The sequence below is a fragment of the Balaenoptera musculus genome, chromosome 18 (assembly GCF_009873245.2).
Source record: "Balaenoptera musculus isolate JJ_BM4_2016_0621 chromosome 18, mBalMus1.pri.v3, whole genome shotgun sequence".
Taxonomy (NCBI): Eukaryota; Metazoa; Chordata; class Mammalia; order Artiodactyla; family Balaenopteridae; genus Balaenoptera; species Balaenoptera musculus.
In genome coordinates, this window is record NC_045802.1 from 77,260,647 (window position 1) to 77,285,148 (window position 24,502).

General features: G+C 56.2%; 1 protein-coding gene across 1 annotated transcript in view; it reads left to right on the forward strand.

Moving 5' to 3' along the window:
• Positions 1–24,502, forward strand: part of COL4A2 (collagen type IV alpha 2 chain) — a 177,934-nt gene that overhangs the window by 151,901 nt on the left and 1,531 nt on the right. Inside the window, exons 28-47 of the mRNA XM_036831172.1 lie at positions 102–209; positions 1,071–1,292; positions 3,471–3,632; positions 5,606–5,776; positions 6,486–6,629; positions 7,938–8,060; positions 8,287–8,468; positions 9,802–9,865; positions 10,059–10,133; positions 12,538–12,645; positions 13,324–13,431; positions 14,148–14,219; positions 15,760–15,885; positions 17,688–17,804; positions 18,332–18,493; positions 18,608–18,706; positions 18,945–19,091; positions 19,239–19,355; positions 20,611–20,802; positions 21,826–22,112. Coding sequence (XP_036687067.1) covers positions 102–209; positions 1,071–1,292; positions 3,471–3,632; positions 5,606–5,776; positions 6,486–6,629; positions 7,938–8,060; positions 8,287–8,468; positions 9,802–9,865; positions 10,059–10,133; positions 12,538–12,645; positions 13,324–13,431; positions 14,148–14,219; positions 15,760–15,885; positions 17,688–17,804; positions 18,332–18,493; positions 18,608–18,706; positions 18,945–19,091; positions 19,239–19,355; positions 20,611–20,802; positions 21,826–22,112 — 2,786 coding nt within the window. The remainder of the gene's footprint in view (positions 1–101; positions 210–1,070; positions 1,293–3,470; positions 3,633–5,605; positions 5,777–6,485; positions 6,630–7,937; positions 8,061–8,286; positions 8,469–9,801; positions 9,866–10,058; positions 10,134–12,537; positions 12,646–13,323; positions 13,432–14,147; positions 14,220–15,759; positions 15,886–17,687; positions 17,805–18,331; positions 18,494–18,607; positions 18,707–18,944; positions 19,092–19,238; positions 19,356–20,610; positions 20,803–21,825; positions 22,113–24,502) is intronic.

A 24,502-nucleotide genomic window follows, 5' to 3' on the forward strand; every position in this document is an offset into this window, starting at 1 on the left:
ACGTTAGGTCGGGTGCCGGCCTTGACCCTCTGCTGTTCGTCTCCCGCTGGGGTTGGCTCATGCGGCTCTGACGTGTGTCGTGGTTTCTTTGGGTTGTTTAGGTGCCAAAGGCCTCAGAGGGCTTCCGGGATCATCGGGAACTGATGGAGCGCCAGGGCTCAAGGGTCTCCCGGGAGATCCAGGTCGAGAGGGATTCCCAGGACCCCCAGGTGAGTCAGGGTGGGACTCCCGCTCGGCCACGTAGATTCAGGGAAGGAGTGTGTGTACCATCTGGCTGCCCCACCTCGATCATCTTTTAACATTTAGAAACTGTTTTGACAAATGCTTGATGACGACTTTTGCTCTTGTCCTTGGGAAATTAAAAAATGTCGCCCTTTTCCTCACTGAAGTTGTGCTGGAATTTTGCAGAAGAAACTTACAGATCTTGCAGGAAAAAAGGGATAGGTGCACAGAGAGATTTCTCTCTAGTGGGTATGAAACCTTCTAAGGGCACATCAGGTGATCCCCTTCTGAGGCCTCAGCACCAATTCCCGACCTGAGGATCGCTCACCAGATACCATGCAGGGAACACCTGTGTTTTGCTGCTCACGGCGTTGCCTGCCCACTCTGCCGCTTGCAGCTCGTCCGAGTCAGCAGTTCGAACCATTTCCTCTACAGGTGCCACAGCAAAGCATCATGGAAGCCCTTTAGTGGCTAAAAGAGCTTAAACGTTTTAGCTGTACATGGAGGGAAGTGAACACATTTCTGGTGATCAGCTGTGATCAGAAGTTGCGAGGACCTGCGTGGGTGTCCGTGTGCCCCCGCCCACGACTCAGTGGCCCCAAACACGGGTGTCCCTTTGTGGTCACGGCTCAGACGGTGTGCGGGAGCACGGCTGTGTTACTTGGTGTGCAGAGGCGCAGGCACTGGGGAACCGCATCATCTAAACAAAACCGTACACGGTTTCACTGAGGCCACACAAGCCAAACATCCTCCTGCAGGATCCCAGCCACGTGTTCTCTTTCTGGTGCCTCGCTTAGATGTCATGATGCAGACCTCTCGTTATAGGGACGCCCTGTGTTTCCTTTCAGGGTTCGTGGGGCCCCGAGGAGTCAAAGGTGCAGTGGGCCACCCGGGCCTGGATGGACTCCCGGGTCCCCCCGGCCTGCCGGGGCCAGTCGGGCCTCCGGGAGAGAGGGGCCTCGCTGGAGAAGTCTTGGGGGCCCAGCCCGGGCCCCGGGGAGACGCCGGACTGCCTGGACGCTCTGGGCTGAAGGGCCCCCCCGGAGAGAGAGGCCCTCCTGGATTCCGGGGTAAGTCACGGGGGCAGGAGGGCGGGGACCCCAGTGCCTCTGCACTGAAGCTCCCAGGGCAGGGTCAGAAGTCTCTCCCGGGGGTGGGTGAGAAGCCCAGGACTGCATGCAGGACGCTGTGAGTCTTGCTGCTTCTTCTGCCCCTTCGTTCCAACGTTTCTTTAGAATGTCCCAGAACAGTGGTCGTCGTGCTGTGTACAGGATGGCCATCTTAGCTCTTCTACGAGTACAGATTAGCCGACCTGCGCTCTTCCCAGGTTGGGTGGGGCTCAGCTTGGGGTCCTCCCTGCTGCTTCCGGCAGAATGTATGAGGTTCTGTGAAGAAGACAGGAGCTGGCCATGCCCAGGGCGGGGCTGGGAGGGAGACAGAGATGAACTGGAACGCAGCTCAGTCTGTGGGTGTAAAAGTGATGGGTTTAAAAAAATGCGGCGTGCACAACATCATCGAAGCGTGTTTAGCAAAGCGGGAAGATGCCTCTTGTCTGGTGAGTGAACAAGGCATCCAAGGCTTGGTGTACCCAGTTTATGCAGAACGGGCCCTGAGAACCCAGAATGCCTGGCTTTAGTGCGACTGTGTTGCTGGAATGGGTGGGGTGACCACCAGGCCATTTGGGGTCCCCGTCGGAGACGCATCAGCTGTTATGTATTGACTGTGCTGTCGTCAGCCCAGCGCCCGAGCCCGGGCAGACAGGGGCTCCCTGTGTGGTGCAAGAGGTGGTGCTTCCCAACACCAGGCATCAAGCCAGTAGGCGTCCTTCACGTGAGACACCGAGGGGCGAGCCCGGCTCTCGAGGGGCAGCTGGACGCCCCACCCTCGGGAGCACGTGCCCGCCAGTCTCTTCCGCGATCCGACTGTAAAAACTGCCCGAGCGGGCTTCCCTGGTGGCGCAGCGGTTGAGAATCTGCCTGCCAATGCAGGGGACATGGGTTCGAGCCCTGGTCTGAGAAGATTCCACATGCCGCGGAGCAACTGGGCCCGTGAGCCACAACTACTGAGCCTGCGCGTCTGGAGCCTGTGCTCCGCGACAAGAGAGGCCGCGATGGTGAGAGGCCCGCGCACCGCGATGAAGAGTGGCCCCCGCTTGCCACAGCTGGAGAAAGCCCTGGCACAGAAACGAAGACCCAACACAGCCATAAATAAAATAAATAAATAAAATTAAAAAAAAAAAAAAAAAAAAAAACTGCCCGAGCTCTTTTACAGAAGGATGCTTGTGGTAGATGTTTTAAATGTAGCTATTTCCCACAGACGTCAAAAAGTCTGAGCATAAAAACACCAAACGGCAGCAGAGTAACTTTCGAGCCTGTGCAGCTTTCCCATGTTCAGCGTCACCTTGATGACCTGCCCTTTGGGAGAATATTGTGTTTGGCAGAAGCTCTGACTTCCAAAGCATCGGTTTTGGGAAACTGTATCCATGTCTATTCGGCCGCCCCTGTCAGGAGGAGTGGGCAGACCTGGATGTTACTTACACAGCCATTTAACATGCTTGTAAAGGGCATTTCACTTTTTTTTTTATAAATTTTATTTATTTATTCATTTATTTTTATGTTTGGCTGCGTTGGGTCTTCCTTGTTGCACGCAGGCTTTCTCTAGTTGCGGCGAGCAGGGGCTACTCTTCGTTGCAGTGTGTGGGCTTCTCATTGCGGTGGCTTCTCTTGTTGCGGAACACGGGCTCTAGGCATGTGGGCTTCAGTAGTCGTGGCTCGCGGGCTCAGTAGTTGTGGCGCACGGCCTGAGTTGCTCCGCGGCATGTGGGATCTTCCCGGACCAGGGCTCGAACCCGTGTCCCCTGCATTGGCAGGCGGATTCTTAACCACTGCGCCACCAGGGAAGTCCCGAGAGTATTTTAACATGTGGCGAAATGCTCAAAATATAACATCAAGTGAAAAACCCTAGATTAAAACTGCACTTAAAATGAGGTGTCAGTTCTGCAAATATCTGCTTCTAGGTATAGTTACAGGAACAGAAAAGAGGCCAGAAGGAAATATACCAAGATGTTAGTAACTATCTCAGGGTGAGAGCATGAGTTACTTCGATCTTGTCATTTATACTTCTTTGTATTTTCCAGACTTCCTACCACCTGGAAAACCTGTTTTTATAGAACGAGTCTGAGGAGATAGGTGTTGTTGGCAATGAACTGCATGGGGTTGACCTCACGGCTCTTGTCTCCATTCCTGCAGGAAGCCAGGGGATGCCAGGAATGCCGGGCCCGAAGGGTCAGCAGGGCTTCCCAGGACCTTCAGGCCAGCAGGGACTGCCCGGGCCACCAGGACAGCATGGCTTCCCTGGAGCTCCTGGCCGGGAAGGGCCCTTGGGGCTGCCGGGCACCCCAGGTTTTGGAGGTAAGGATCCACCCTCCCATCAAGGAGTCAGGGCCTCACTGACCACGGAACCAGCACTGCCCCCTTGGGGAATTCTCAGCTGTGCTCCAAGGAACCCCCCTCTCAAGAGCTACAGGGGTTCTGAAAGTACCGCACATGGCATGGCTTAAAAGACAGGAATTTATTCTCTCACAGTCTGGAGGCTGGAAGTCCAAGATCAAGGCGTCCATAGGGCTGGTTTCTCCTGAGGCCTCTCTCCTTGGCGTGTAGACGGCCGTCTTCTCCCTGTGTCCTCACAGGGTCACCCCTCTGTGCGTGTCTGCCTCCTAATCTCTCTTTTTATAAGGACAACTGTCACACTGGGTTAGGACCCACTCTCATGACCTCATTTAACTAACTTCAATCACCTCTTTAAAGGCCCAGCTTTAAATACAGTCACATTCCAAGGTACTGGGGTTAGGACGTCAACATTTGCATTCTGCAGGGACACGGTTCAGCCCCAAACAGGTTCAGGACATGTATTTCATCAAACAAGGAGAATTCAAACAGCCTGAGAAGTCTGCCCTTCCTTTGTACCTGTTGTGTATATTAGGGTTCTAGGTAAGATTTCATTAGGAAAAAACATTCCCACTGCAAAAGTTCAAAATCTGCTCTGCTTTGAAGAGGCAACGTGATTTGTTTCCTGAATGTGAAAGATTTGGAGAAGAAAGGAAAAAGCCTCCTTCAGGAAAACCATGGGGCGAGGTGGGTGGGAGCAGGAAAGCACAGACACGAAACTGTAGATGTTTGCTCACTGGAGCCCTTGCAGGGGGGCCGAGCGCATCACAGAGCGGCTGGGAGGGGCCCAGATGTCCATCAGGCAACATCCAGGGTGACCCTGGTCTGTCGTTTGCCATAATCAGGTGACAGCTTTGTCCAGGACCGTAGCCGGTCCACACAAGGCAATGCCGTGCCCCACATACATCAGACATAAGCCAGATGCGTCCCCCAGGAGTGGCCTCGACTGCATCCAAAAACTGGGGGCTCCACTCAGGTGGAGCCAAGTCCCCCGGGCACTGTGCCGCCCACTGGTTTCATAGTAACGGGAACCCTGGGCAGGGGGTTTGGGCCATCTGTATCAGGGTTCGCAAGGCCTTGCCTGTTCTCAAGCGTAGAGCACAGCATGGTGTGTACAAGGTCCACGCCAAAGCCCTACCTGATGGAGCCCACGGTTTAGGTGGGGACGGAATTACCCACGGGAAAACTTGTGTTTGGCCGGGGCCAGCAGCGGGGTGACCAGACCACGGGGCCCCGCGTTTCAGACCGCAGGGGAGCTGGTGGGCTCGAACAGCCTTGGGAGGAGGGGATGGGAGGGGCCGGGCGTGGAAGACGGACAGGACTGGAACGGGTCCTTCCTAGGAGGCACAGCCCCAGGAGACGGGCTGGGGGAGAGCGCATCGTCTGAGGAGGGGGTGGGAGCCTAGAGAGGGACATGGGGCCAGCGTTCAAGGCGTTGAATGCCAGCTAAGGAGCTAGAGCCCCTGGGCGAGGGAGCCGTTGGGGGGTTTTAACAGAGGGGCTGAGCTTTGTCGGGAGGCTGGGGAAGGGCAGGCCGGCAGCTGCTGACACCCTAACGAGATGAGGATGGCAGGTGTCGCAGGACCTCCCCTAGAACCTAACCCCAGCGATGTCAGGAGGGCCGCCAGCCCACAAGTAACCCCAGCCGTTCCAGCTCCGTGGCTTTGCGCCCGAGCGGAGAAAGTCTCACGTGATCGTGTCCCACGGGCTGGCCACCGGCTGTCGGAGAAGGACCTCTTTCGAAAGGCCAGCCTGCGGTGTGCTACACGCTCTGGTCACACCTTCAGACTCGCCTCTGTGGTTACACTTTCCCATTGTCCTTCCAAGAGGTTTTTCTTATCAAAAGTTATTGTTATCGATGTCTCACAAGTATCGTAGAGGTGTTTTCTCTGTATGGTTTGTTCATCTTGTTTTATCTTCCTTCCCCTTCCTGACAGGTCTGCCTGGAGACAGAGGGGAGCCAGGTGACACAGGGGTCCCTGGCCCCGTGGGCATGAAGGGCGTGTCCGGGGATAGAGGTGACCCTGGCTGGCAGGGTGAGAGAGGTCATCCCGGAAGCCCTGGATTCAAAGGAATGGCCGGGATGCCTGGTGCGCCGGGCCCCAAAGGTGACTGCAGAACACGACCAGGGACCTAGCCTGTGGGGCGCGGGTGGGACGGCTCTGCGGGAGGGCCCAGCCTTGCAGCCCCAGGCCGCGTCGGGCCCTGGGGACCGGCTGATGCTGCCCAGGCTGGCTGTGACCGCTGTGCCCCCAAATGCCAGTTTATTAACTTACCACGAGAGAGGGACTGTCTGGGGAGCAGGACTTACTATCTGCCAGGGGGATCTGTGGACAGGCCCCCGGGAGTCGGGATTCAGATGCGGAGGCTGGGTGGTGAGCGGAAACCAAAACGAAGGGAAATGCTTGGTCCCCAGCGTAGGTTTCCCTGCTCGCAAGTGGGGCTCTCTGGCCCTTGACTGCAGCTGGAGACACCGTGCTGCGTTCGCCAGGGCCCTTCGCCAGGTTTCCACGCTGGGTGCAGTGTCAACATCACACCAAGTCCCAGGGCCCCTTTCCAACCTGGTGGAAAGACCAGGGACCCCGTGACTTCCAGTTTCCTCCTGTCTGTCCGCCTGCATCGGCCTTACGTCTTGTCCCCGGTGGCAGACGGGCTGACTCTGCCCCCTCAGGCAGCAGACCAGCCCCTTAGCAAGTGCTGCCCCGAAAATCCTGCTGGCGTTAAGAATCTTAGCCTCTCCTCACACAAGTCACAAGTGGGGCTGTCACCGTGGCAAGTGCCACGCCTAACCCAGCGCTTTGCTCATTCCCTCTGAAGGAGTGAAGGGTTCTCCCGGGATGCACGGCTTCCAAGGCATGCTCGGGCTCAAGGGGAGATCCGGGCTTCCAGGAAACAAAGGAGAGACTGGATTTTTTGGAGTCCCCGGGCTGAAGGGCCTGGCTGGCGAGCCGGGTGTGAAAGGTACGTCACCTCTCGGCCAGGTTGAGACTCACTTTCACGGCGGCCTGACACTGCCTAGAACAATGTTCCGGGAACCCAAACACTAGACACTATTAAAAGAGAACTGGAGGGCTTCCTTCTTGCCTCAGTACACTGGCCGTGTAATAAGGGAGTGATCCTCACCGAAGGAGACTTGAGAACGGAAATGACGCAGCATTAAGAACCAAAAACATCCTAAGAAACATATCCCACCAGGAGTATTCCGTGGGGGGCACGAGGAGGTGAGGCCAGGGGAAAAGCGGAAGGTGAAGTCTGAAGGACAGGAGCGCCTTTGGCAAAAGAGGGACACGGTAGTCTAGGTGGACGGCTACACCCCGTGCAAAGAGACGGTGACCCCCCAGAAGCGAGCCTGGTCCAAGCCCTGGCCTGGGTGGGCAACCCAAGACCCCAGGTGGGAGATTCAGGAAGGGTGTTCCCAACGAACCACATTTTCATGACATTTGTTCAGACACCCTTGTTCTGAAAGTATCACCATGGTCTCTAAGAAAAACTGAATTACTAATAACAAATGTTGATGGGGATGTAAAGACATGGGAACCCTCACACCCTGCTGGTGGGAATATCAAATGGTGCAGCCAGGGTGGAAAATGCTGGCAGTTTCTTAGATAAGCACAGAATTACCTGGCAAATCCACTCCTAGGTGTGCACCCAGGAGAATTGAAAACACACATCCACACAGAAACTCATGCACGAATTTCATAGCAGCATGATTCATTATAGCCCAAAATAGAAACAACCCAGATATCCATCACGGATAAACAAGATGGGGCGTAGCCATATAAAGGAATATTAGTCAGCAATGAAAAAGAAGTAGGCTCTGACACATGCTACGACATGGATGAAACTTGAAAACATTATGCCGCATACTATCTGCTTCCATTTGTATGAAATGTCCAGAACAGGCCTGTCTGCAGAGACAGAAAGTAGGTTAGTGGTTTCTATTGCTGGGGAAGGGGAGACAGAGGGGGTGACCGCTGATGGGCACAGGGTTCTTTGGGGTGATGAAGATGTTCTGAAGTCAGTAGTGGTCCCTCCAGCCAAGACATTCTGTGCCCCCCTCGCTCGAGGAGAGAAGGGTGCAGGAAGACGGGTGTGCCCATCACCTGGGCTCCCAGCTCGCAGCCTCGGGGAAGCTGTGCCACCCATGGCTCAGCCCCTCGAGACGCGGGCTTGAAAGGAAGTACAGCAGCGGCCGAGAAGCCTTCCCCGCCTAGGTTCTAACCCCTGCCCCGGAGGTCAAGGGAACGACTGCATTCTGTTCCCTTCCAGGCAGCCGAGGGGACCCCGGCCCCCCCGGACCACCTCCCGTCATCCTGCCAGGAATGAAAGACATCAAAGGAGAGAAAGGAGATGAAGGCCCCATGGGACTGAAAGGATACCTGGGCTTGAAAGGTGAGGCCCCGCCTGACCTCAGAGCCGGTGGCCTGGGGTCCCACGCCTACCCCAGCCCCTCACAGTCTGCGGGAGCAGCAGAGACGCCCCAGCGCCCAGGCCAGCCTCCTGTGCTGCCGCCCTCCTGACACCCTGATGTCCGCACCAGGGGCTGGCGGGTGGTTCTCGGGGGCCCGGGGGTGTGGAGCAGGGTCCCCCCGGAACTTCACACTCAGTCTCCCTGCAGGCCTTCCCGGAATGCCAGGGATCCCCGGTCTGTCGGGGGTCCCTGGGCTGCCGGGGAAACCAGGCCAAGTCAAAGGAGTCAAAGGAGATATCGGATTCCCCGGCGTGCCCGGGTCACCAGGATTCCCCGGCGTGCCCGGCTCCCCCGGAATCTCAGGGTTTCCGGGCTTCACAGGCAGTAGGGTAAGTGGGCATCTTCCGTGAGTTCCTCTCCCCGTGGGCTGCTGGCCCGAGCACTGCGGTCCCCGGTTCCTGGGGGACAAGACTCAGTTCTGCCACTTATGGGCTGAACGACCCTGGGCAAGTTACCGAACCTCTCTGTGCCTCAACGTCCTCATCTCTCTAATGGGCAATAACAGTACCTACTTCACAGGCTGCTGTGAGGCTTGAATGAGCTCTTGAGATGGTACCCAACATGTTTGCCCGGGTAAGCCTGGCAGAGCGTAGGACACAGTCAGCCATGATTATTACTACCGCTGTCATGACCGTGGTCTGTGTCATTGATGTTATTTATTTCAATAAAACTGCCATCATTACTACTTTACAGTTTAATAAGAACAGGTATGCAAACCAGCTTCTGTACTACACTGAAAAACTTTAGGACTTTTCTACAAAATGATGACATTGCAAACCTTGAGAGTTGGTTTTAGCAGAACAGCTGGATACGCTAACCCTTCAAAACTGCAAACTTCACCAAGTCAGACAGAGAAAGAGAAATATCGTATGATATCCATTATATGCGGAACCTAAAAAGAAATGATGAACTTACTTACAAAACAGAAACAGACTCACAGACTTAGAGAACGGACTTATGGTTACCAGCGGGGGAAGGGCTGTGGGGAGAGATAGTCAGGGAGTTTGGGATTGACATGTCCACACTGCTATATTTAAAATGGATAACCAACAAGGACCTACTGTATAGCACAGGGAACTCTGCTCAATGTTATGTGGCAGCCTGGATGGGAGGGGAGTTTGGGGGAGGAAGGATACATGTACATGTATGGCTGAGTCACTTTGCTGTGCACCTGAATCTTTCACAGCATTGGTGTTTTTTTATAAATGTATTTATTTGTTTGTTTATTTTTGGCTGCATTGGGTCTTCGTTGCTGCGCGTGGGCTTTCTCTAGTTGCGGTGAGCAGGGGCTACTCTTCATTGCGGTGCGCGGGCTTTTCATTGCGGTGTCTTCTCTTGTTGCGGAGCGCGGGCTCAGTAGTTGTGGCACGTGGGCTCAGTAGTTGTAGCACGCGGGCTCAGTAGTTGTGGCTCACGGGCTCTAGAGTGCAGGCTCAGTAGTAGTGGCGCACAGGCTTAGTTGCTCTGTGGCATGTGGGATCTTCCGGGAACAGGGATCGAACCCGTGTCCCCTGCATTCTTAACCACTGCGCCACCAGGGAAGCCGCTGTCACAGCATTGTTCATTGGCTATACTCCAACATAAAACAAAATGTTTTTTTAAAAAAATTACAAACTTCATGAATGGCCATGTAAGATGGTTTCATGTTTGGCTTTGCTCCAGGGCGACAAGGGAGCTCCGGGGAGAGTAGGCCTTCACGGCGAGATTGGCCCCATCGGTGACTTTGGTGAGTGTTGCTGGGACGGTGAAAACAGGGCATCCCCCATCCAGAGCATCCCGGGCAGTGTGGGGACATCAGGCCTGTGGGTGCTGTTAGTTATTTTGAAGCAAATTATTCTTATTAGGAATGTAGTGTCATAGGAGTTGCTAAACTAACCACAGGAAGACCTGACTTCAGCCATCTTTTTTGCACCTATCAGGTGATATTGGAAGTACTATAGACCTTCCAGGAAGTCCAGGCCTGAAGGGGGAAGGAGGCACCGCTGGAGCACCAGGTACCCGAGCGATTCTCCATCCCTTCATCTTCCACAGCCTTGCCCCTGGTCTGTCGTCACTCATGCTTGCCAACCGTAGCATTACTTAGTGAGCCCACGGATCACGATGTAGGGATGGTTTGAGGTCCTTAAGCCCGATGTGTAAGGAAGACTGGAATTTTTAATTAAATTGAGCCTGAAGACAATGTCAGGAAACCTTTCTCTCCCTGAGAGGGAAGATGGAGAGAATCAACATTCAGTGGATGGGAGTAGCTGCAACCTCTAAAATGTACCACATGAGCTTATTCTATTGGGATACACCCTAGGGCGTGAAGCAAGTGACACAATGACCAGAGCCCTTGCAAACTGTGAAAGGTCTAGAAGAAAGGGGAGTGGAAGCCAGACCTCTCTACTGAGTAAGACAACAAGGGGCGGCCCCCCAGCCCTGTGTACGTCAGGGGTGTCATGTGGCGTGGCAGCTCACGCCCCTTCTCTGAGCATCACTGAAGTTCAAGGTCAAAATTCCTGCTTGTGTCATATCCCATGGGACTTGGAATAGATGCCTCCTTCCTGGGATTTTATCTTGGGAGACCCCGCAGGTCTGCCTAGGGATGGCTCTGGTTGGGGGAAAGAGTCTGTCCATGTGTTCGACCAACAGGGAGGGTGCTGAGCTGGATATTTATTGAGAAAAAGCTCCAGAATGGAGAGCGGTATTCAGTCCAGCTTGGGAGTGGAGGGCTGTCACTTAGGAACAGGTAACCTCACCTATGAACTCCTCTGGGCTCCCTGTGGATCTACAATCTGGTCTCCCGATGGCTTTATTCCCAGACACAAGGGTACCTTAGGCTGGCTGGATCTCCCATCCTAAATAATTACTTTGGCAGTTTGGTTTATAAAAGCAGAAATGTGAGACCATCTTTGCCACATATGTCACTAACAATGGCCTCGTTTGTTCAATTGAAAACGTGTGCGAAGAGAAGCTGCCCCACTCCAGGAAATATGGTTGTTACCCCTTGAACGTTTAGCTTTTAGTTAAACTGAAGTCCAGGAAGTGGAGCCTCCCACTGTGCCCATCTCCGGGGGACTGTATCCTAGGGGCAGAGGGGCGGTGACAGCTGTCAGCATCCTCGGGGGTGTTCCATTAGCCCTGAGACAAGTGCAGTGTAAGAAGTGGGCTCGGCCACAGCCCTTGCCCCTGCAGCGTGGGCGGGAGGTGCCCAGGGGCCCTGGGCAGGTGGCCTCCCAGTGGGAGGGCCCCAGGGACCGGGGGCTCTGGCCTGGTCCCTCCTCGGAGGACGAGAGACAGGCCGCACTGGACTCTGGGTCAGGGTGGAGGTGGTGGAGACCATTTATGGAAGAAATAGGTAAATAGGGGTTTGGAGCAGATTTTCAAACACTAAAATAATCCATAGAAAACAAGCAGAACTTCTTAGGTGGTTTTCTTCAAGACCACGAGACCGTTGACAGTAATTGTTCTGAGAAGGGCCTCAGAGATTTCAGGAGACACTGGCGAAAGTGATTGTGTAGAATCGGGTTGGTCTGAAGTTTCCAAAATCTTCCAGCGTCCCAGAAACACCAAAACCTGTGGCACAGAATAGTGTCACTGACGGGAAGGCAGCGCTTCTCTAAGTCCACCCAATGAGCAGAGAATTACCTGAGGGGCTCGTCTAAAAGGCAGATTCCGGGCCTGACCCAGACCTGAGAGGCTCAAACATCTCATGTCTTGACTAACCCCCCAGATTCCCCGGCACAGCACCCGTTAGAAACCACTCAGATAAGGGCTCAGATGAGTGGTCTGTTGCCGCTTAACAAGGTGCCCAAAATGTGGCGGCTGAGGGCACCCATCGCTGGTATTACCTGACAGTTTCTGAGGCCAGGAGTTCGGAAACAGGGTGGTTCTCATGAGATTCCGGTCATGAGGTCGGGAGGGCTGCCTCGTCTGAAGGCTAGACTGGGCTGGACCATCCACGTCCAAGGTGGCTCTTGGCGGGAGGCCTCAGTTCCTCCCTGCGAGCTTGATGTCCTCATGACATGGCAGCTGGCTTCCTCCAGAGCAGGGACAGAGTGAAAGCGGTGATGATTTGTATGACCCGGGCTCGAGGTGGCACAGTGGCATGTCCACGGTGTCCTGGTGTTCACGCAGTTCAGCCCTACTCGGTGTGGGTGGAGCTCACAAGGGTGTGAATACCAGGACGCGGACCACTGGGCGCCAGCTTGGAGGCTGCTGACCACAGGCTCAGAGCGGGGAATTAGGTAGAAATTTAGTCGAGGAAGGAGCCGTCTGGATTTCCATCCCCATTCACGACTGGAAGCACCAGCACGAAGGCAGCATCCTTGACCTGGTGCCCCCTTGAACCCCACGAGCCTTAAGCCCCAGGGACACGACGGCTGTGCTTTGTTCTGAGCAGCACGTCTGTGGTTACAGGTCTAAAGGGATTCTTCGGAGAGAAAGGAACCGAGGGTGATGTCGGCTTCCCTGGGATCACCGGCCTGGCAGGAGTCCAGGGCCCTCCTGGACTTAAAGGGCAAACAGGTAAAGTCCCAGGCCACACCACCTTCCCCCAGCCTGCCCTCCCTGGGCCCGGCTGGACGGGGCGGTGGCCAGTGAGGCCGAGTGCCCCCGAGCCCCCAGATCTCCAAGGGCCCAAAACAAGGGCGGCCAGTTCTGCCCATCAGCTTTTCGCCCGCGGTCGCAGCCGAGGCAGCTCCCTGCCACCCGTCCATCCCTAGGTCCAGCCCAGCCCAGCTGTGGTGGAGGCACGGGGCCGACGGCCGTGTCTGTGCGGCCGCCGTCTGTCTCTCTGTACACGTTTAGGCAGTTGCTGTGACGGCTGCCTTTCGTGCATCTCAGTTGCAGAATTCACGGGGGATCCCGAGTTGCACGAGTGAATTCGTTTTGTGCTTTTTTCCTGCTGCCCTTTTGCTTGCTGTTGCCTGGGATCTGTGAACGCAGACAGGCTGATCCTCGAGGGGTCTCTGGGTTCTCCACGGGCTTCTGCGTGCACGATGGAATGAGAACACGAATACACAGGCTGTTCTGTTTGGCCAGGCTGCACTAGCCCTGCTGAACGTGAATGTGGGGGGGTCCAAGGCCACGTGGAAGGGAAGCTGGTTCTTTCCCGCAAAGTCCCTCCCCGACGCAGGACCCGAGCTGGAGGCCACGAGGCCTCGGGGTGCCTGTGTCCCCCTGAAGGATGCGTCTGTCCCCCAGGCTTTCCAGGACTGACAGGGCTGCAAGGGCCTCAGGGAGAGCCGGGACGGGCGGGCGTGCCCGGCACCAAAGGAGACTCCGGCTGGCCGGGGAGCCCAGGCCTACCAGGTAAGACCCCTCCCCTCTCTGCAGACACGAAGCAACGGCGACCTGCAAAGAGGCGTTTACGCCCCAGAATGATGAACAGAAACCTGCCGGGAGACCTCAGGGTGACTCTCAGTCAGCACCTGGGCGGTGCAGAGGCGGGACAGAGGGACACATGCAAGGGCCCCCACTGAGCGAGGTCTGGTGCAGCCCTTGGGGGGCTTGGGGAGTTACTCGGCCTGGCCTTGACAGGCCTTGGTCAGGGGACAGGCCCTTGGACACTCTCTTGTCCAGAGTTCAGGGGGGGCGCACCCCAACTCCACATTCACTGCCCGCATCACAGGAAGAATTGTCGCCTGCTTCCCAAGTCCCACTTTAGGAAAGCTGATCCTCGGAAATCCAGAAGGAACGGAAATGATACCAGGCTGTTGGTTCCAAGCACCGTTTTTATACATACAGTGACTCACGGATCAGGAAAAGAAACACACAGCACTGCCCGGTCCCCTTCTGGCTGTGAAGAGTCTGTAAAAAGTTTCCATGAAAACAGTTTTTAGGTTAATGGTTCTCCTGGGTGACACAGCATTGACTGATTTACATGTCACAGTATTTGCTCTACTTCCGGTTTGCCCAGCTTTTGAACACATTGGATGGGTGACCGTATCACAGCAGAAAAAAGCATCTGAGTATGTTAAGGGTCTCCCTCTGCTCCCCCATGAAGTAACCACGAGGGTCCTCCACAGGTCTGCCCGGCCTCCGCGGCATCGGCGGATTACACGGCTTGCCAGGCACCAAAGGCTTCCCAGGATCCCCAGGTACCAGATGGCAGTGGGGGAAGGGACCGGGTAGCCCATCAGGGACTTGGACGGGGGTCGGGGAGCTCAGAGAGCAGGGCGGGCTCCATCCCTGAGGCCACGGGGACTCAGTCCCCTCTGGCTCCTCCACCAAAACGCTGCAGGCCGGGGGCCCAACCAACAGGCAGTTACCCCTCCCAGCTCTGGAGGCGGGAAGTTTGGGGTGGGTGCCGTTGCGGCAGAGTCCGGGTGAGGACCCTCTTCCTGGCTTCTCGCTGTGTCCGCACGCGGTGGAGAAGGAGAGCAAGCTCTCTGGTATCTCTTCTTATAAGGACGCCAATCCTATCAGGGGCCCTTTCACCCCAAACGCCTCCCAAAGGCCCACCTCCAGACCCCATCACATGGCAGGTTAGGGCTTTGACAGATGGGTTTAGAAAAGACAATTCCCTTCACAGCAGTGGCGTATGGGGGTTTTGGCAGGGCGGGGTGTTCGTAAGGAGAAGAGAGACCTTTAAGAAATTGTTAGAAGCTGCTCTTGGAAGTTATTGTAATACTTTTTTTCCTGAAGGAGATACAAAGCCCATCCTTTCCAAAAGCCAATGACAGAATGAGGTTTGCACGATTAGCCCCTCCTGGGATCTCAGAATACCATCTGCGTGTCCATCTATTCCTCAAAGGGGATGAGATCCCCTCTGTGCAGAAAGCTTCCCTTTTACCCTTGTCCCCTCTGGGAAGCTGCCATCACATGTGCAAAACTCTCGGTGACTTCCCTGAAATTTCTTTATTTTAAATTTAGTTCCTTTCATCTTAAATCTTAATGCCCTGTCTTTGCATTTAATTTTTAAAATGTATTAATTGGACTAATAATATTTGTAGGGCATATTATTAATATATCTCTTTTAAGGACAACTTTTATTGTTTTCAGATTATAAAAGTTGTTCATGCTGAGTAGAGGAAAGCTTAAAAAAAATACACTTAAGCAAAAGAAAAAAAAATACCCATAGTTCTACCACTGCTTTTAGAATATTCTCTTTATAGATGTTTTACGTAATCAAACGTTCATCTGTCTACAGGTAAATTTGGATGTGTGGAATCATATATAAATTCACACACTCATGCTTCAATTAACATTTCAGTTCGAGTTGAGATGGTCAAGTTGTGTCACTCTTTCTGACACCAACTACTTTGATCCCCTGATGTGGGAACAGGGAAGGTTTTAAATAGCATTTCCCTTTTCACCCTAACTCAGGCTCAGCACCAGGAGCCTGGAGCCCTCGGCAGGTCTCAGCTGCAGGACCATCTGCGTCCTGGAATCTGGGATTTTTCCGGGGGGCCTCGGTGGTCTCCCCTGTAAAGCAAAGGGGTTCAGTTACGATCCTCAGGATTCCTTCCAAGTGGCAGGGTCTGGGGCACCGAGGCCACCTAGGAAGCTGAAATCTCCACGGCTGCCATCGGGTTCTCTGTTTCTGAGTCTCACTGAGAGCGTTACTATCCCTCCACTCATGAAAATGGACTCTGCCCTGTTGAAGACACTGACGTCTGCTTGTCAACCCGGCCACAGGTGCGGACATCCACGGGGACGCCGGCTTCCCAGGTCCTGCCGGGGCCAGGGGTGACCCAGGAGAGGCCAACACCCTTCCAGGCCCCACAGGAGCCCCGGGACAGAAAGGGGAGCGTGGAGTCCCAGGTGAGGCCAACACCCCAGTATCACCATCTGCACCCCCAGAACCACAGTGCCTGTGAGTCTGAGAGATGAGAGGCCGGGGGCGGGGCAGGTGCCGGCTCCTCTAGGGAGAATTCCTTGTTGCAGACCTCCCGCTGGTGTTCCATCGTTTATACGCCGTCATAATCGTACTCCGCTGGGGTTAGCTATTGACCACACTCCCTTGTAGGACGGACAAGATCACACTCCATCCCCTCGGTGCCCCCAGGCTTAGGTGTGCACCCGGCACAGGGCCCTGGCTGTGACACGCGCACGGGAGTGTTGGGTAGATGAGTGAACGAGTGCATCACGGCCCCCGAGCTGTGCCTGCGTGCCAGGCCTGGACCATGGCGGAGCAGCCAGGGAGGGGTGGTCTCAGCCGCTGAGCACAAGCCCCAGCCCCACGCCCTGCCCATCCACCAGCAAACCAGGCTCGACCGAAACTGAGAGGGAAGCGCCCCAGCAGGTGCCCAGCGCTTGTCTCCTGACGGCCGGGGCCCACACCCACCCCCAGCTCAGCCCGGCGTGTTGTCCACAGGCGCCGTCTGGGCAGCCGGCAGGGGTGCTGGACCAGACAGGCCCGTCACACCTGGGCTTCCGAGACCAGGGCCTGAGCGCCCGTGCTCTGGTCAGAATTACCCCCGAAGCTAGAGCCGTCGACCCCCAAAGGAGAAGTCAGGCCTGAGGAGACCAGCGACCCTGATCTCCTATGGGGGGCGGGGATCTCAAGGCCCACGGACCGCATCGTCTGATTCTCCAGGGTCTGTCACCTCCCTCTCCCCTTTCATTAAGTGGAAACTCCAGAATTCCCTGATACCCAAGCCCCACAGCATTGACATGAAGGCAGGAGGAGGAGGAGGGCCGGCCAACTGGGGCCTTCCTGTGAGTCCTGAGGGGCTGCGTGGGGTTCACACAGCTCCACCCAGGGCTGAGGATCCAGCACAGCCCACCCAGGGGTGAGGATCCAGGCTCAGGCCACCAGCACAGGACCACCAGCACTGTAGCTGAGTCCTGAGGGAAGCGCGTGTAACACAGTTTTCTCTGTGAAGCACATCCCAGCCTTCCTGAAACTCTGGACAGCACTTCAGCATGACACTTGGGGGCCACTCTAAACAGTGAAATCACCCACAAAAAGCACAGAAGTGCAGAAAACGTGGCACTGAATAGACAGTAGGAGGACCCTTGTTGACACTCGGAGCTGGGACTCCAACACCCTCCCCCTCCTGCTTGTCCGAGAGCGCTGCGGGTATTGACTGGGGGTCACCAGTAAGTCTCAGTTGAGGAAGCAGGATGGCAAGTACAGAATCTGTGGGCAGTGAGGACGGACTCTGCCCAGGACGCTGGACATCCGTCGGGATCCGGGATCCTGAAGGACAGCATGGGGAGGAGTGAAATACCAGTGCCGGCCATCCTGAGCCTTCCCACGACGGGTGCTCTCTGGGCCAACAGGGCTGCCCTGTCAGTGACGCCCTCCCCTCAGGGTAGGGCCAGGTGTCACCCACAGGTAGCCCCATCAGCTGTCCCTTGAGCAGGTAGCATGCCGGTGAGGACAACGTCCCAGCAGAGGCAGGTCCACGGGACCCTCTAGGCAGCAGGAGAGGGCTGGTGGGAATGGGGACAGGCAGCGCGGCCCCTGTCTCCCCAGACCCGCCCTGAGAGCCTGCGCTGGGCACCTTCCATCACTGCCTCTCCTTGTTGGCCCTGCTCCTGGACGGGTGAGGGCACAGAGAGGAAACGAGATGAAAAGCTGGGTGCTGGTGCTAACCAACTTCTATTTCCCTCCTAAGGGGAACGAGGCCCGGTCGGGAGTCCAGGACTTCAGGGGTTTCCAGGCATCACCCCCCCTTCCAACATCTCTGGGTTACCAGGTGACGTAGGTGCACCTGGGATATTTGGCCTGGAAGGTAAGCAGGGCTCACACTTGGATACATTGGGATCTCTGGGGACCGGAGCTGGCCACGACCTGATTGCTTGAGGGATAGAACGCTTTCATCGTCCCCTTGAGGGCATGATGCTGAGTGAAATAAGCCAGACAGAAAAGGGCACGTTCTGTCTGATAGGAGGTCCCCAAGTAACCACATTCATAGAGACAGAAAGTAGATAGTGGGGGCCAGGAGCCGGGGGAGGGGGAGTTAGTGTTTAATGGGGACAGAGCTTCCGCTGGGAAGATGAAAAAGTTCAGAGAAGGATGGTGGTGACGGTTGCACAGCAGTGTGAATGCACCTCATGCCACTGAACTGTACGCTTAAAAATGGTTAAAATGTTAACGTTTATGTTACGTATATTTTACCACAATAAGAACCAAAGTTGCCCAGTGTTACAGACTTCCCAAAGCCGGTCCCCTAAATGGGTGACTTTGCATCCGGCCTCCTGGCCGGGACTGTGCCTTCCTCCTGTGTACACTCGCCTTTCTTGGGACTGATGCCGACAGGTTACCGAGGTCCCCCGGGGCCACCTGGGCCCGTGGCTCTTCCTGGAATCAAAGGAGATGAGGGGAGTCCAGGAGGCCCTGGAAACCCAGGGACCAAAGGATGGGTCGGGGACTCCGGGCCCCAGGGCCGGCCTGGCGTGTTCGGGCTCCTGGGAGAAAAAGGTAAGGGTCGGTGCCCGTGGGGGGCTCCTCTCGGGGAGGCTGGCGGCGCTGGTCAGAGATGGCCGGAGCCCCCGCCCAGCCCCACGTGTCCTGAACGTTCTGCTTGTCCGGAAGGGCCCAGAGGGGAGCAAGGATTCATGGGCAACACAGGTGCCGCCGGGAGTGTGGGCGACCGAGGCCCCAAGGGACCCAAAGGAGACCGAGGCTTCCCGGGTGAGTCTCAGAGGGCACACCTCTGAGGTCATTCTGTCACGGGACGTGGTGGTGGCAGGGGTTGTTGGAAGGGCTCTGAGCGGCTTCCAGGTGGGTTATCACCCACCCCACCTCTAGAGAGCGCGGTGGCTCAAAGGAAGCTCCAGAATTGGTTCAGTGGGTCAAAATGGATTAGAGACCAGAGCAAGAGAGCAAAGTGGTCCTCACGCGTCATCTGGCCTTTCTTTTCCCTTTCCAGGTGCCCCGGGTGCTGTGGGCGCCCCGGGGATTGCAGGAATCCCCCAGAGGATTGCCATCCAGCGGGGGCCAGTGGGTCCGCAGGGAAGGAGAGGCCCTCCGGGGCCTCAGGGGGAGATGGGACCCCAGGGCCGCCCGGGAGAACCAGGTAGGAGCCCTGCTGCGGGGCCACCCCTCGTTTCCTGTTTGCTTTCCTTTCACTTTTGTTCTCCTGCTGGAAAGCACTGGCTGAACGCCAGTGACGGGGCGTCGCATTCTTCCCGGGGCACTCACGCGTGTCTCCGTGGCTGTGCAGGTTTCCGCGGGACTCCAGGGAAGGCAGGGCCCCAGGGAAGAGGCGGCGTGTCAGCTGTTCCCGGGTTCCGAGGAGACCAGGGGCCCGTGGGGCTGCAGGGGCCCGTTGGCTATGAAGGTGAGTGATGGTGACGGAAGGGGGCAGAGGGCAGGGAGCTTCCTCCAGGTCCTGCTGTGAGTCTGATAAATGGACCGTGGTGTACGGGGAGGGGTCAGACGAGCCCCGAGATGAGCAGAGATGAGGGGCTGCACCCCCTAGCCCAGAGCCTGGGGCCCCCGCTGCAGCCTGGGTCCTGGGCAAGGCAGAACAGCCCTGCCTCCTGCACCTGGCAGAACACCTGGCACAGAGTCCCCAGGACAGGCCGGCCTCCTTCCTTCCTCTGAGACATCTGCGGGTGCCTCAGAGAAGGAAGCAGCTGACATATTTCGAGAGACAAGATTCCTAAAGCTCTTGAAGGCCGGAAACTATGAGCTGAAAGTCACCGATTACATTACAGGAGCCACTGTGAAGTCTTATATCATCGACTTCTTAAAATTATTTGCACGTGTGCAGGATGGGATAGGCCAGAGATAATAGCAATTCATGCAAAAAAAAAAAAAAAAAAGTCTTGAGATTTGGTGTAATGCACCTGCGCTCGGTTTGAGCCCGTGGTGTGAGCGCCGTGCTGACAATAAAGGCGGGCTGCGCGGTCAGCGCCCAGACCGCAGGAGGCACTTCGCGACCCACGGCCAGGAGAGTGTAAAATGCGGGGGATGAAACCCGAGACACGCATGGTGGGGCAGGGGGCGCACATCCAGGCAAGGGGCCAAGACAGTGCGGGGTGGAGGGCACGTCCTCTGAGAAGGGCAGGATCACCCAGGACGGCTGATTTCAGAGGTCTGGAGCGTTGTTCTGTTGGGGGCAGATCAGCCGTTCTGCAGCGTCAGGGCCAGAATCGGGCCCCCGGCTGGACATCTGGGGAGGGGGGCTTCTAACCTTGGGAAGGGCCGCTCCCCGAAGCATCAGCAGCGGGGCCTGCCGCCTGGGGTAGAGGAGGTGGGCGGGGCTGGACACGGTGCTTCCGTGACCCTCTGACTTCCTGATGCTCTAATTCCTGCTCAGAACGGGGCGCCCTTGGGGGACGGCTCGCGGGGGAGGCTGAGTCCCTGCCCCTTGTTCACTCCCATCACTGTGGTCCCACGTTAGGGCACGGGGATGGGGTGGGGGGCGAGTCCTCCCCAGGAGCCTCCTGGTCCCGAAGGGCAGAGCCACCGAGACCCCGGCCCTCAGGGAAAGGCAGAGCAGGGCTGTGAATGCCGCCGCGCGCGCAGCCAGCACGTGGGCTGCGGTCCGCGCGGCAGCTGCGAGGCGGCCTCTCTGTCTCGGGTCCCAGGGGAGCCAGGCCGCCCCGGGAGCCCCGGCCTGCCCGGCATGCCCGGCCGCAGCGTCAGCATCGGGCACCTCCTGGTGAAGCACAGCCAGACGGAGCAGGAGCCCATGTGCCCCGTGGGCATGAACAAGCTCTGGAGCGGATACAGCCTGCTGTACTTCGAGGGCCAGGAGAAGGCCCACAACCAGGATCTGGGTAGGTACCGCCTGCCGAGCCCGGCCAGCCCCCCTGGAGGCGGCAGGACCCCGCGGCCCCAGTGAGGTTGCTGAGTCCTCAGAAGGCACCGAGGTGCCCCTAACCTGGGGTCGGGAAGCAGACTCTGCCCCGTAGCCCTCAGGGGGCTCTGCAGGCTCACGCGGCCCGGCCTCTCACTGCCCCGTGCCCTGGGGGCTGCCAGCGGTTCCCCGTTCTTGCCCCACGGTGTATAAGCCGTCAGGCCGGGGCTGGGAGGGGCTGGGAGGCACTTAGAACCCCACAGAGTGGATACGGGGGCGTGTGTGCTGGTATTTATCCAAGGAAGCCTGGTTGCCAAAAGGAATTTAAAAGACCTAACAGCCCATAGAAAACGTGGCCAACACGTACTAAAATTGGGGGCTTGGAGGGAGGGTGGCCACGCGTGTGGTGGGGAGATCTGTTGGGCTGAACCCGATGATTTGTGCACCTTCCCGTCCAGATAAGTTTGGTGGTTTTTTTTTTAAGCGAGACAAAGCAAACAAGAATAAGGGCCTAAAACAGCAGGGACAGGGCAAGGCCAGCACAGGGCCCGGCAGGCCTCAGAGGACAGAGCAGACACCCGGCTCTCAGCTGGAAAGCAGTCAGTGTGAAAGGGGAAATAACTCACTCGGGCCCTAAGATGAAGTTGGTGGAGTTATCTGGGGGGCAGAGTAGCCAGAGTCCCTCTGGGAGGCACCTGGGTGCCATGAGCCAGGCCCCCATCTGGGATGCCATCGGTGGGTGCTGGGGGCTGGTGCTTTAAGACCCCCCGACACGGGCCTCACCAGGCTGCTATTCGCCAAGTCGCCCCTCCCTCTGACCCAGCCTGGTCCCGAGGTGTGCGGGAACCTCGGAAGGGCACAGTGCCGTGGAGTCAGCCCCTGAGGGATTGGAAAGCCCAAGCCCGCCCTCCACCCCGCCCCGCGCATGGCTGAGCCCCGCCGGGGGCCTGGAGGGGCATATTCCCGGCACGCTCAGCCGTGACGGTCCCTCCCTGCACCGCAGGGCTGGCGGGCTCCTGCCTGGCCCGGTTCAGCACCATGCCCTTCCTGTACTGCAACCCTGGCGATATCTGCTACTACGCCAGCCGGAACGACAAGTCCTACTGGCTCTCCACCACCGCCCCGCTGCCCATGATGCCTGTGGCCGAGGAGGACATCAGGCCCTACATCAGCCGCTGCTCCGTGTGCGAAGCCCCGGCCGTTGCCATCGCCGTCCACAGCCAGGACGTCTCCATCCCCCACTGCCCGGCTGGATGGCGGAGCTTGTGGATCGGATATTCCTTCCTCATGGTACGTGGTGCTTGCCTGCTCTCTCAGCGCACGGGCCCAGGTGCAAACTGAGTTCCTCTCCCCAGCCACATCCTGGCCTTTGTAAGACTAATCAGGGCAGTTGTTCAGGTTGTGCACTGCACAAGGGCACCTGGCCCGGGGGAGGAGTGAGAGCTGGAATACAGCCTGCACTTTGCTCATTGAGCCATGTTAGGCCTGGGGCTGCCCCCACCCAGAAGGGACCCATTAATTTGCCACCAGGCCTTTGTACAGCCTTAATTAGGATAAATTTGGCTATCATGATAGCATCCCTTACAATTTTCCTGTTTACCATCAGAGGGAGAAAGGAAAGTCCAGTGGGGAGGGTGGGTCTTGTATTGCATTTATATTTATTATGACTTTCGTAATTCCCACTATATTGACCGGATGCCCAACGTGTTAAATATTTCATAAATTATATTAATAACATTATATATATATATAAATTATACAAAGTTTGCTAATCTTATCAAAACAACAGAAAAAAAAAACCTGGATTCTGGGAAAGGAAGGAGAAGACAAACAAGTGTTGATTTTTTAACATTTTTTAAGGTATTGCTGCTGTAATAATTTGAAGCAACAGGATACTAAGTTCTGTGCTGGGACAGGCAACTGTATGCTTTTCAGGAGCTAATCATGTCAGGGGGCTTTGCTGGATGGACAGAGCTCTGGTCCCATCGAGAAATTCAAAAAATGAAAAACGAGCCTCTTCCTTGTGAAGGGAGTGATTACACTGTATCCAAAAAGGTCAGACAGCCCTTCTTTTATTAGCAATTACATCTCGAGCTGTGTCACGGGATAAGGGATAAGCACACATGATCCTCAGTAAGTGCCTCCTGCCAGCCTGGCCCTTGACACCCCCAAGGCGGATGACAAGAGGACCATGGTCCCCTCGCCCCGCTGTACAACCAGGGCGGCACTGATGCGCTGCCCACACCTTCCCTTCCAAGAACACGGAAGCACCTGCTGGCACAGACGCCGGAGAGCCAGCACACGGCTTAGTGTCCCCCTGCCTGTCTGGGGGAAGGTCCCTGTCTTGTCTGCACACAAGACACGCTTTGATCCATCGCTGCCACAGCAGCAAAGACGTCGGCCCCCCCTTACCTCAATGATCCCTCTCGAAGCTGGTCTGGTGGCGACTGTAAGTCTCCAGCCGGCCATCGGTTTACTTTTTCCTTTCGATTCAAATGAGGTCCTCACAGGCCGAGTGCCCAATCAGTGATTCTTTTAAGAGACATCAGCTGCTTGAGTCCCAAAGCCAGAGGCTTGTCCGCTGAGGCGAGCACATTGGAAAAGGGGTGTGTGTGTGCATGTGTGTCTGCACGCGTGTGTGGGTGTGTGCACACGCATGGGGGGACCAGCAGGGCCTCGGCTCTTTCAGGCCAAAGCGGGGCTTGAGATGCCCCATGAAGACACGCCTGCTTGTCTCTGCTGACAACACACGGCAGCCCTGTTTGGGAAGGCTTCCGCATTCTGTGAGCAGAAAGCTATTCAGAGGCTTTTGTTCTTTGCTGCTTCATTTGAAGAAAAGGTTAAACTGGGCTTCTGCCCAAATGTCTCACAGGACAGCCTCTTCTGTGCCCTGCCCACCGCGGCCAAGGTGCTCCTGTTCTAAATTCGCGGGTTCTGATGCCACACTTATCGCTGGGCTCGCTGGACCGAGCCCGATGGCACTTTTCAGAGAGAAGCTTTGCGATCCGGGGCCCCACCATGCCCCTTCGTAAAAGCTGAACATGTTTATGAAACCAAGAGAAAGTAGAACTTGAAAGTGGCAAAGAAAATGCCCTCCAACACTTGGCCAGGTCTCCCAAGCAGAATCATCTCAAGCAACTAATTGCTAATTTAACAACCCTCTGACTGAAAAAAACTAATTACACTAGTATTACGTGTTCACTGTAGAAAAATCAGCAAGTAGAGCTTTTCTTAAAAAAATAATAAAATTCGGGGCTTCCCTGGTGGCGCAGTGGTTGAGAATCTGCCTGCCAATGCAGGGGACACGGGTTCGAGCCCTGGTCTGGGAAGATCCCACATGCCACGGAGCAACTGGGCCCGTGAGCCACAATTACTGAGCCTGCGCGTCTGGAGCCTGTGCTCCGCAACAAGAGAGGCCGCGATGGTGAGAGGCCCGCGCACCGCGATGAAGAGTGGTCCCCACTTGCCGCAACTAGAGAAAGCCCTCGCACAGAAATGAAGACTCAACACAGTCATAAATAAATAAATAAAAGAACGTGAATTTCTTTAAAAAATAATAATAATAATAATAATAAAATTCAAAGCACCCGTACTCCCCCTTCATAAACGTTAGCAAAGGAGGAGGGCAGGAGACACTTTGGTGCTTAATTTTTTTGTTTTTTGTTTTGGCTGCGCCGCAC